Genomic DNA, 12,464 nt, shown 5'->3' on the forward strand with positions numbered 1-12,464 from the left:
GAGCAGCTTGACCCCCACACTCACACCAATTCACTGGCATTAGTGCCCCACATCTGCCATTTTTTTCTGCACACCCCTTCAATGCTTTCCCCTTTATTTTCTAGTTATATTCTTCAGAAGGGCGCAAACAGAAAATAGGTTATACTACGGCCCCAATAAGATTAAGCATTTGGCCATTCCTCTGATTAAAAGTCATCGAACAGAGAAAACTAATCAAATAATTGTGGGAAATGGATGTGAAGCTTGACTTTGTGCTGCTCAGAATTAACAGTATGTGAGAAAAGAGAAAAGTGTTTTCTTTTTAAAATCATGCAAAAGATAATGTGATGCTAAGGGGACAGGAGAGTGAAATAGATGAAATGTCATCTGCTTAATTTTTCAGGGAAGGTGCAGGTAGGAATGCTTTTGGTTCAGGCAAAAATGTGATCTGTCTTCCCAGAGAAAATTATATTTATTAAGACATTCCAGACATATTTCTTGCCGGAAGAAATTGAAACGGCATCATTATTTAGAAAGGGTTTAAATTTGTGCGTTGTGACATATTTGATGACAGTTTGGAAAATTGTGCAGAGAGCCGAGTGTGACAGAGCCACGCTTCCTAGTGTGAAGCCGTTCTGTGGGAAGCGGGTGGCGGGAGCAGGGAGGAAAGCTGCTGGATGGAGCTGAAATGCTGCAGCGGGTGGTGCTGATGCAGGCTGCCTGTGTGTGGTCCTCAGCGGTCGGTTTGCTCCGTCGGGCTCCGCCAAGAGCGCTGGAGGTCCAGGCTTTTTAATGAATGTTTCATGTTAAATTTAGCGCCAGAGCTGTTTGCGGTGTAGCGCTTGTACGTCTTATTTCTCTTGTGCTCCAACAAAAGGTGAAAAAATCAAATCCATGTCTTGGAGAATAAAAAGAAAAAATCAAGGAGAATAAATCCATTGTATCTCATCAAAAGAACAAAAAAAAAAGAATGTTCTTTGAATTAAAAAAAAATAGTCTACCTTCATGAAAAATATTTGTAATTAATAATTTGAATCCTTTAAAAAACTGTTAAAATTAAGAGCTAAAATATTTCTATATTCCTCTCTTTTTTTTTCTTGAGGTTCCTGCTGTTCATGTACCATGAAATCTTGCTTCATTAAAAGTGTATTAATCTTGTCTCGTCTCATGGGAGGTACCTTAAGATGATGTTGTGTCTTTTTCTTTAAATTGTTGGAGGAAAAAAAAAATCTTCCAGATTTGGTCCCTGTCAGTCAGAAATAATTGTGTGCTTAATCTTGTCCCTGATGGATGACTTGGAGTTCAGCAATGGGCCAGCTCCAATGACAAATACAATATTAATATTCATTAACTGCTTTGACAATGCTAATTTTGATGCAGTAGTAAAGGGCCTTCCAAAGTTAGCGGCCAAAGCATCAGAGCTGAGCAAGGTGGCAAGATAATTTGTGCTGCTTTGCTGAGCTGAAGGCTTTTAAAGTCTTAAGCAGGGGAAAAAAAGGCTAGGTACCACAAACAAAATAAAAGAGAAAGGGAAAAAGTTCAGACGCATTGGAAACCAGGACTGTGGAAGTAATACGATCAAGAGACGGCTACAAAAATTTGACACCTCCAATGCTGCATCTTTGAGCAAATATATATTTTTTTAATTTAAACAAAAACTTGGAACAAAAAAAGGAGCACAACATGGTAAGTCAGCACATTCTTGATTTTTTTTTTTTGTGTTTAATCGTTTTGATCTTTTCAATTATCACCATTTGAAGATCAATAGTATTTTTTTTCTGCTGTGGTTAAAAGGCTCACAGCGGTGGTATAGTGGATGGTCGGATCACGGCTTTAAGAGTGGGCTTCCTCTCTTCAAGCCACCAGTTGGCCGGGTTGAATTTTTCTATTGCCAGCTCTCCTGCAAAACCATACAGGGCTTGTTTCCATTTATTGGTATTTTTTGGTATTGTTTTAACTGCTGTTGTTGGCTTGTTGTCTGGCAGGTTTGACTTTGGAGTTGGGGTTGCTTTTCCCTCCTCAGTAGTCTTAAAAGAGTTAAGGCAGGAGAGTTGGAGGTGCAAAAAGCTGCACTTCAATGACAGGCTCTTTTGGTGATAAATGTCAGGGGTTTTTTTTGTCTTTTGTGTGACTGTTTTTTCGGGGCGTCTTACATCAAAAATTGGGGCTACCGGCGGGCAGGACTGAGGGGGCAACGTGGCTGCAACGCCACACACCCTTTTGCCCTGGATCGGAATGCTTTCTCTAGCCTTTTTTTTTTTCTGACACTTTTTCTGCCCAGCGTTTGTGTTTTTGATTTTGCATTTAATTTTGTGTGACTAGGGGTGAATGGAGCGTGGCTAGTTTTGGGGATTAATGACATGACGAGAGACACCCCGCTGCTTGAGTTTAGCCAAGTTAGGGCAACTCCTATAGACGGCACTCCACTACCTTTATGTCTGCCAAGCTGCTGAATGAAAGCCTCTCTCTTTCTCTCCCTCTTTTTGTTGTTCTTTCAACTTATCAAAGAAAGAGAGATGGACACAAAAGAGCTTATTAGGGGGGATATGAAGATGGGCGAGGGGGAAAGAGGGAGTCCCGGTCAGACGCGGAGAAGAGCAGCGCAGCCTGAGTGCGTGTTTGAATGCATGAGGGGGCTGAGAGTGAACAGCCAGCTCTGGCCGCACGTCCGTGGTCCTCTCCGCTCTGGGACCTCGGGGGCTGCCTTCCTAAGTCGCTCCAGCATACCTTGGCTCTCGCCCGGTCCTCCGGCCGCTCTCTTATCGGCTTAACCCATCGGGTGTTAGCGAGGGGGCTGCCGTAGATGAGGTGCTGCCCCCCAGTGGATTAGTGGCTGACATGGTGGTGGGAGTCTGCTTGGAGTCTGTGCACTACCACGAGTGCCAGCATGCTTGTTTTAACCAGGAACCGAGCAGCATCCCAAATACAGCTCTTTTAAATGGTAAGACTTTTCAACATTTTAATTACAGCTCTGCTTTATTTTATGGTGCTTGTTTGGCTTTAAATATTATGTTTGGATTGAATTTATTCATTGGATATTTTTCTGGGCTCCATTTGGCAATTTATAACACTTATGTTGCTAAGTGACAGATTGACAATTTGGATAATGAAAGGCATTGTTTGATTGCTTTGTCTTGACAGCCTGACAGGGGTGTATTATTCTAAGACATCAAACTAAATATGATTATTGTTCATTGTATAGTGAAAGACAATTATATAAATATGATTGAATAACTGGCATTATTTACATTTAAGCAAGTTGAAATATTATATGTTGAATTAACATGTAAATTTGAGTGATTTTGCTCGTTGTCACACCTGCTGTTCCTGTCATTCTTTTTAACATAAATAAATTAGGGGTTAATATTTATTTTGTAGCTCATGTCTAAAATCTTAAAGCTTGTGTAATTTTTAATCAAACATGATATGTGAACATGACATAATTATAGTGTCATTATTACAGTAAATGTTAAAAGAAGAGAAGCAGCACTTTGAAGTGTGTGCTTTTATACTATTTTTCTCTTTGCTGTTTTATTCTACACTGTTCAAATTTATCTGAGAAAATAGTGAATTTGTAAAGGTCATAGGCCGTTGTGTTTCCGTGTTTGTAAAAGTTTTTGTCCTCCTTTTTTTTTTTTCTCCCCTCTTTTCTTACACACTTTTGCGTCTCGTGCGAACATCTTAGACAGTGATTTTGAATAGAGTATTTTTTTATCCCCCCTCTGCTCTCTTGTGTTGTTGGCGTTGATGCCATTGTGGCTGTGTGATTGGGAGCTGTCCATCACTTGCTGGCGAACTGGCAGTTTACTTAAGAAAGTGCACGTGGGACAAAAGGAGATGGCAGGAGTGTGGCAGGCCGGCTGAATGGAGGGAGGGCAGGCAATTAGCCACCGCCTTGTCGGGGCTCTTTTACTTGTCAAGCTGGAGCCCCAGCGCTATTGTCCAAGCTGTGTAAAGGACATTCCCAGGGCTTTGTTTTGGCTTTATGGGCCTCAGGACTGCCTGCTGCAGGCCAGGGGAAGAGCAGGGTACTAAAAGTGACAGAGAGGCTGTACACATACAAGTACAGCAGAAAAAAGAAAGGAAAAGCGTATTAAGAGAAAAGTCTCTAAGTTTTTTTTGTTGTTCTTGTTGCCAACTTTTAAAAGGCTTTAATAGAGCTGAAAAACATTAATCCCTCTTGTTTCATTGACCTCATTTTCAAAGGATTTTTTTTTTCATTTATTATCAGCATTTCTAAAATTCCTTCTTTTTGGTTAATTTTTTGTGTAATTTTCTTCATCAATAACCTTCATCAGCTTCTATTAAAAATATATTGAATAACACTGCGCTTAGATGAAAATAATTTATACCATAAATATTTAATTTGTCATGGTCATTAGACAGATTCAGGTTGTTGGAGGTTATAAAAGGTAATTAAAGGATGACAAGTTAAGTTAATTGTAGGATGTAAGAATGAAAATTGTTCTCACGTGTGGAAACAGTTTATTTTGTTGCCAGAATTTCTCATGTGTGATTATTTGAAGTTCCCATGAAAAAATATTAATTCTTTTATCTGATGTAGTTTTAAAATCATTGCTTTTCCTTGTACCTTATTTATTATGCATTTAGATCATATTTCTCTAATATTACATCTTTAATTTAGGTGCAGATATTTTCTCTCAGCTATATCTGGACCAAGATTTTATAATAATTGTAACTAAGGTTAATCAAACAATGTAGCAAATATTAGGAAAATGTGTAGTTTTCTAGAGTAACAAATGCAAATGAATGTTTGATGAAATGTTCCTTTAATTCATCTTATCTGTGTGTGTGTGTGTGTGTGTTTGTGTGTGTGTGCACTGATGGCAAACAGAACTCATAAATGTCTTTTACGCTTGTCGAAGATCATCTTGACCACGTGAAGCTTACCATTTGACTCCTGCATTCAGAAGAAGAACAAGAATAGATTTAAAGGTGAAACAGTTTCTGAGAAAAAGAGAATGGGGAGTCGAGGCTCGAGGCCTTGTTCACATGAACCTTGAATGAAGATAGAGTTGAGGGAGAGGGGGGAATGTTAAGAGTAGAATTATTCTCCACTCTAAGGTATTGTTTAGAAGAAGGGTAAGAGGAAGAAAAAAAAAAGATATAGCGACCAGAGGTAGCATGTCCATGTCAGATTGAAGACTTTTTTTCTCTCTCTCTCCCTCTCTCTCCCTCTCTCTTTCACTGCCCCCCCACTCCCCTTCTTCTCGGAAAGTGTGTATGAAGAGGGGACTGTCAGCATCATACAGATAAAGTGACTGTTGGCCACACTTTGCTGAGCCTGCCCTTCCTTTGTGGATGTTGTTGTGTCTTGTTTCTTTTTCTTTTTTTTCCCCTCCTTCTATCTCTCTCGCTCTCCTGCTCTCTCCTCTTTGTTTCCTTCTCTCGCCTTGCTCGCTTTACCTTGTAGCCAAAGCTTTTCAAGCTGCCAGTTCGTCTCTGGGCATCCTGGAGGCACAGCAGAGCCCACACACATACACACACATACTCTAAGAAACACATACACAGACCCAACGTACAGCAGGGATTTGGGTAATAAGAGTTTCTTTAAGTGTGTGTGTGTGTGTTTGTGAGTATATATTTTTTTCTTAATTGCTTGTGGGAAGGCGGCTGCAGTGCTCAAAAGCTGCTCATAGTAATTTTTCCTTCTCTCTGTCCACATTGTGGCTCTCACTACTTCTTGTCACCGGCATCAAAACTTTCACTGAGAAAGAAGAAGAGGAGACTTCTGGCCGCTAAGAGCAAGGCTTCTGTGGTTAGAGTGAAGGATTTTGGAGACCTTTTTTTTTTTTTTTTTTTCAAAAGGATGGATGTGGGTGGGTGGGGATGATTGTGGTGACAGTGTGTGTGTGTGTGTGTTTATGGGGGGAAGGAGGCCTTAGACCCTGAGCCTGCTCTAGAAGCCTCAAGAGATAGACGCACTCAAATGACAAAACCTGAGGGAACAATGGTCAGCCGGCCGTAGCGCCAAATGCAAAGAGAGCGGGGACGATAAACACACACACACACACGCGCACACACACACACATGCCCAGCAACACGCTCGCACACAGCGGAGGAAGGAGCCAAGGCAGAAACAGACAAAGAAGGAGGAGAAGTGGAGGAGAGAAACGGCTAAGAGAAGCGAAAAGGGCTTCTCCCCGGCGTAGAGAGAGGGAAGGAGGAGCTGGGGGGCCCAGGTGGAAGGAGGAGGAGGAGGAGGAGACGGGGGCAGGGGTGGGACTGAGGGGGTCATGTACCCGCGGGATGGAGCTCCAGCCGGGCCGGAGGAGACGGGAGCCAAGGCAGGAGTCTTGGGCCCCGGGCTCTCTCTCCTCCAGCAGGTGGGCTGCTGGCACCTCAATCTGAGCAGCTGGGTGAGTAACAGCACTGCTCCCCTGCTTCTTCGCTGTCTCCGCTTTTACTCACTACTGAAGGCTTTTAGCATGACAGGTTGTTGTTGTGGTGCAGGTCGGTAGCAGGCAGGTGAAGGGGAAGGGAGGGGGTTAATATCTGGGCCGAGGGAGTGGCGGTCATCTGGTTTTTAAAGCCTGTGTTCTGCCATGTGGAAAAGTTTTGTGTGTGTGTGTGTGTGTGTGTGTGTGTGTTTAGCAGCATTTTGCATGTGTGTACATATACGCATGCTAATGATATTACACATGCTAATTGCTTAAACCTTGAAATTGACAAGATACACTGTTGTCATACACTTAAATATAATTTCTTTTTAATGGTCTGAAATTGAGGCCTTATTAAACATTATGAACACTACGTCTAAATGAATTGGGGTGGGAAAAAGTACATTTTCAGGAACACGATTCTCTCGAGAGCAATATTATTTACTTGACAAAACATTATTTGATCAAGCTCATGTCTTAACCATGAAATGTAAAATAAGATTTCAATAACCTCACAGATTAACATATTCCTTTGTTAATGTTGCCACCCAATTCAAATTCTTAATTGCCTTGCTTTCAACTGAAATTCTGAGGGGCTGATTGCATTTCAAAAGGCAGAATTCAGTCTGGTTCTTAACACTGTGATACAATATCACCTCTCAGAGACAGCCCCCCCCCTCTCTCTCTCCCACCCCCACCCCCTTTAACTCAGGTATGAGAGCTCAAGAGGCTGTTTACATTGAAAAGAGAAAGCGTTAACACACGTGCGTCTAAGAGGCGATTTGTCTTCACAGAATACAACAGTTCTAGCAAATACCACTTCCTATTTAAGCTATTTGTGCGCAGTTTTATTTATCTGTGACATATCAGAACATGTCCTTTCTGCGATTCTATTTGATGTGCCGACTATCAAAGATGGGAAGCAAAAATAAATGGTGACGAACGACTTGAGTGCTAGCGAAGAGAGCAGGAGGAAGGGGAGCAAAGGCTCTGGCCCACATAATATTTTTGTTCAGCGCTCTGATCAAGCAGTCGGCATGTCACTGCAGCAAAGTGAATAGATTAACTTTTAAATATACTGTGGTCTCGGGAGCCCCTTGCCCTCAGAGACGCATCTTCTCTGCAAGAGAAAACTGATCAACACCTCCATATCTGCTTTTTAAATCCTTTTCCTCCCCCTCTCCTATAATTCCCAGGTTCTTTATATTGTGGAGTTTTTTTTCCTCTATCTATCTCTCTCTCTCTCTCTCTCTCCTGATTAACCAAGAAATATTATTTCTGAAATGTAGCAGGGTTTTTTAATCAGCATGGTATGCTAGAGGATCATGGCTCTGATAAGCCTTTAATTTGTTGGAGCATTTCATATTCCATTACTGTTAATCTCTAAGTATTCCTTTTAGATTGTCTGCTTGAATCTGAGGATTGATTTGACTGAGTGCTACCAGTGTGTGTGTGTGTGTTATGTGTGTGTGTGTGTGTGTGTGTGTGTGTGTGTGTGTGTGTGTGTGTGTGTGTGTGTGTGTGTGTGTGTGTGTGTGTGTGTGTGTGTGTGAACATTGGTTGGTAAGATATGGAGTTTGCTTGGAGATGAAGATCTTTAGCCTTGAGGGGGCACTCTATACCTCTCAAAGAAAGTCAGTCGTCATGCATGTCACATCACACATTTCACCAGGAAGACATTGAAAGATACCAAATGATTCATTAGAACAGTGGCAGCACAGTTTGTACTTTTCGTTTTGTTCTAATCAAACAGTGTGCACATACAGACTCCCCCCACCCCTTACTGATTCTTTGCTTAACTCCCCTGTGTTGCTGTTGTGTGCATGTGTGTGTGTGTCTATCCTGTGTGGTGTCACTCCATGTGCCTTGGACATGGGCCACTTGCACGTTCTGGAAGAGGCTCAGGGCCCGCTGGCAGCTTTTTCTGCTTGCTTTGGAATTTGGAGGCCTGAGAGGACCCCAATCCATCACCGTACTGTCATCCCCACATCTTTCTCCACACTTCCCTTACTGGCCTCCCTTCCCTGCCCGGCCTCACTACAGCTCATTAGCGCCCCGCAAGCTGTTGTGACAACTCATCATATCATGACATAAAGCAGAGAGACAGAGGCTCTAACCCACCCACACCCCACTCCCCTTGCCTGGCCACCCCCTGGGCTCGCAAGGTCACCACCTTCACATTTAGGGCTCAAATTGGCCCTGCGAGGTGCCACCAGGCGGAAATGCAAGGCCAACAGCTTTTTCCTGTCCGGCCTTCATCCCTCTGTCAACCCCCCTCCCCCTTGTCTCATTCAGTCCTGCTGTCACTTTTTCACCCCCTCTGCTTTCTCCTTTACTCCCCTCTCTCTCCCTTGAGTACTGACTTGAAGCACCTCAGATATTTTAACACTTGACTCTGGTCATTCTTGCACTGCATCTTGTAAAAATAACTTTCCATGTTAGATAGTTAAATGTTTTGAAACTTAAAAAACAGTGGTGTTTATTATAGTAGATAAAGGTAGAGAAGCAACATTGTGAATAAAGGATGATAACTATCATGACAAAAAAAAAAAACATGACACTTCCAGGCTTTCTTTATGAGCATATGAGCCTCACAGCTGGAAATAGAAGAGAAGAATAGAAGAAGAAATAGAGCCAAGGCAATATCGATACCATAACCAGAGGCAGCAAATACTGCTTCTGTTTGTGTCTGCTGTACTTAAGTGTGCTGCCTGCACTTCACAACAGTGGCCTTCCTCAGCAGCAGGCACTGTATGTGTTCTGGACGAGGAAAGAGTCAATGTGTTCATTGATGTTCGCGCAAGAGTGTGCTCTTAAATTTTTCTTCAGGGTCCTTTTTGAATGTAAAATCTCTCTTTTGTGGCTGGAGAATCTGGAAAATACAACTCAAAGAGCTGTGCCTGTTCGTCTTCCGTTATATTTGTTTGTGGTAATGACGAAGTATGCAAGTTGGGGAGGGGGGTGACAGGAAATGTTCTTTCTTTTCCCCTGGCTTTTGTGGAGCAGGGAGGGTAAAGCCTCCCACGTCGCTTGCTTTTGTTTCTGAGCGCTCTGTGGGTTCTGTGCGGCTGAAGCACCCAGCAGCCTGCCAGGCGAGTCCAGGGCTCATATTGTCCCACGGTGGCCACAGGGCAGATGCTGGGCCTCCTTTTCCGCAGAGACCACCGGGTGCTTGCCTTGACGTCAGTGGGAGACAGAGTGGATGTTACAATGTGTGTGTGTGTGTGTGAGAGATGGTCACATGGTAGTGAGCGTGTGTGGTGATTGAAGACATCAAGTCACAGGAAATCTACATCAGCTGACCGACCATAGACAGTTTTCTCCAATGTCAGCAGAGAGAAACTCAAGGGAAAGATCTTTGTTTGCAAATGACAGCTGCATTTCTTTGGAAAGCAACATATGCATCATCTTATCATGAGTTTATTTCCTGCCTTCATATCTAATTACTCCTTATGTTGGATTAAGAGTCGACTGTTACAGCAGCAGTCCAGCCTGTTGCTATTTGCCTCACTCTGGGGTTTTTAGGAAAAAAAAGAGCACACTCTCAGACCACAAGTGACTATGATGTAAATCAACTGGCTTCTAGCTCTCTCCTCCTCCTCCTCCTCTCTCAGCCCCATACACACCCTCTCTAACACCCTCTGTCTAAATGTGGACTCAGTGGATGGGCATTTTGAACTGTCTTCTCAATGGCCGGGGCCCCTGGACAAAAGAACTCATTTAAATGGCCACTAAAGCTTTTCAGCATGGAGAGATGAAGAATTGACAACATTCTTTCACATCATTACCCGAGGGAGGAGCAGGGAGTCGTGAAGGGGGAGGTTAGGAGGTGAGAGATAGGGGGGGACAAGAAAAAGAGAAGGGAGAGCGAGAGGGCATCTCTAAGCATTCAGCTGCAGACTCATCAGCTGCATTTGGCAGCTGTCATAACCCCATCCTGATTGTTTTTCTACCATTTTTTTTTAATCCTTTCTTTTTCATCCCTCTATTTGAGATGTGCAGATCAGATCAGCAAGCCCATAACCCAACAAGGAGGGCCTCGGTTTGTGTTTCTTTTTTAACGAATCCCATTCCACCTACCGCCCCCTCCACCCTCGACACACAAACACATATATACACACACACACACCCCCAACCCCTCTCTCCCTCACTCTCTCTCTTCCCCAGCCTTTTCAGCTCAGGGCTGTGAATGAGTCCCAGGAGTCTCTCTGCCTCCCTGGAGTTCTGCTGGGGTTCATTAATCTTTCATTGGGACCATGGCAATACGGAATACGCCCCCCCTCCCCTCCCTCCTCCCAACTCCCCCACCACCAGCGCCACTATAGAATAGAGGTCTAGATGGCCAGGCTTATGAACGGACCATACAGATAGACAGCTTTAACTACCCAGTGAAAATTTAGCACAGGGCCTCTGAATGGACTGTTCTGCTCTCACACGGGCCCAATATTAACTTTAGCCTCAAACCGCCCGGGCTGATGATTAGTTTGCAGCATTAAGCTGTGCTCACATTTGTCTCGCTCTGGGCCTACAGCTTTTTGCATCTGTATTGTCAATGAGCGTCAGGCAACTGAGCATCTTATGCATGTATTCCCCCCTGCCAACATCTAGTCCCATTAATGTTTTTCAAAGTCTGTTGGAAATGTGCCACAGCCCCCCCCCTCCTCCTTTTTTGCATGGGTTAAAGTCACTAATGAGGGTGTGTGGCCTATGAGAGAGCAGATTTAATACACACACACACACACACACACACACACACACACACACACACACACACACACACGCAAGCAGCTTGGTGTCTCACTCCTCTCCCCCTGAACATATCATCCATGTTATGATAAGCCTGATTAGTGCTGCTTCTTTGACTGCTGAGGGCAGGATAAGGATGTGTGGGTAAAGAGGCGAGAGCAGCCTCTGCCACCAGCCTAATCTAGAGCAGAGCTCTAATCTGGTTATCTTGTGGCCGGGGACTGTGTGTATTAGTGTCTGTCCCAGCCTGGCCTGATGAGAGGGGCTGAGCTCCAGTTAACGCAGGGGCCCACGGCAGCACACCCCTAAAGCTCCACTGTAATCTTTGGGTAATTGAAAAAAAGGGGCCTGCGCCACTTAGGAGCACAACGAGAAGATTACATAGCTAAAACTAATTTGGCAAAAATGCAGAAATGGATTTTCAGCCCCACCTCCTCTCTCCTAACCCTTTTATTACAATACACCCAAACCCTCCATGAACTGGGCCCTGGGGGAATAGATGAGGGAAGGGGAGCGAGGCAGAGGGGAGACTAGGAGGAGGCTCGAGAGCTGAGCTGAGCAGAGCAGAGGAGTGCGCTGACTGGAGCTGCTAATGACTGTGGATTTACACGCGCTGCCTTGATTTCCTGGTTTACAGATGATCGATTACTTCACTGCAACCGTGGTTTAAAGTGCCTCATCATACATCAGACCCAAATGTGAACTGGCAACCCCCCAAGCCTCTTAGATTGTGTTACTGAATTCCAGGGTGACACCGCAGAAGTGTTTTTAATTACAAACCACACTATTTTCACTGTGGCTTGGTGGTTTGGCACCTTGAGAGTACCCAGAATTTGATAGCTCTTCTTTTGAGAGCTTTCAGACCAAGTTGTAATTCTGTGGCAGGCGCCTGCAATCTTTTACCCCTAACCCAAATATTAACACCCTGGCCTCTTTTTTTTTTCTTCTCTTCCACACTCTCGATCTCTATTTCTGTCCATCTGTCTCTCTCTCTCTGTATCCTTCTTTTTCTCAGTCTAATAAGGTTCCAGTGGTACAGCACCCTCACCATGTGCACCCTCTCACGCCTCTGATCACCTACAGCAATGAGCACTTCACACCGGGGAACCCCCCACCTCACCTACAGACAGACGTGGATCCCAAAACAGGTAAAGCCCAATTTTACTGTAGGCTTTCTATAACAAGCATGTGATAAAATAACACTGAGGTTCAACATCAGAGGATAGTGGGCATGTTGAAGATGCCAGGATGAACTTAGGCCTAGAAAAGAAGACTTTGTAGATGAGATAACAACAGAAGCAGCTCTCCTTAGATAAGGAACTTCAGCTCTTGGACAGT

At 43.9% G+C, this 12,464-nt stretch overlaps 1 protein-coding gene across 22 annotated transcripts in view; it reads left to right on the plus strand.

The window, feature by feature from the left end:
• Positions 1-12,464, plus strand: part of tcf7l2 (transcription factor 7 like 2) — a 93,110-nt gene that overhangs the window by 63,262 nt on the left and 17,384 nt on the right. For all 22 annotated transcript variants that reach the window (XM_053341922.1, XM_053341926.1, XM_053341923.1 and 19 more), the window contains one exon: positions 12,142-12,274. In XM_053341922.1, coding sequence (XP_053197897.1) covers positions 12,142-12,274 — 133 coding nt within the window. The remainder of the gene's footprint in view (positions 1-12,141; positions 12,275-12,464) is intronic.

The sequence above is a fragment of the Scomber japonicus genome, chromosome 20, assembly GCF_027409825.1.
Source record: "Scomber japonicus isolate fScoJap1 chromosome 20, fScoJap1.pri, whole genome shotgun sequence".
Classification (NCBI taxonomy): domain Eukaryota; kingdom Metazoa; phylum Chordata; class Actinopteri; order Scombriformes; family Scombridae; genus Scomber; species Scomber japonicus.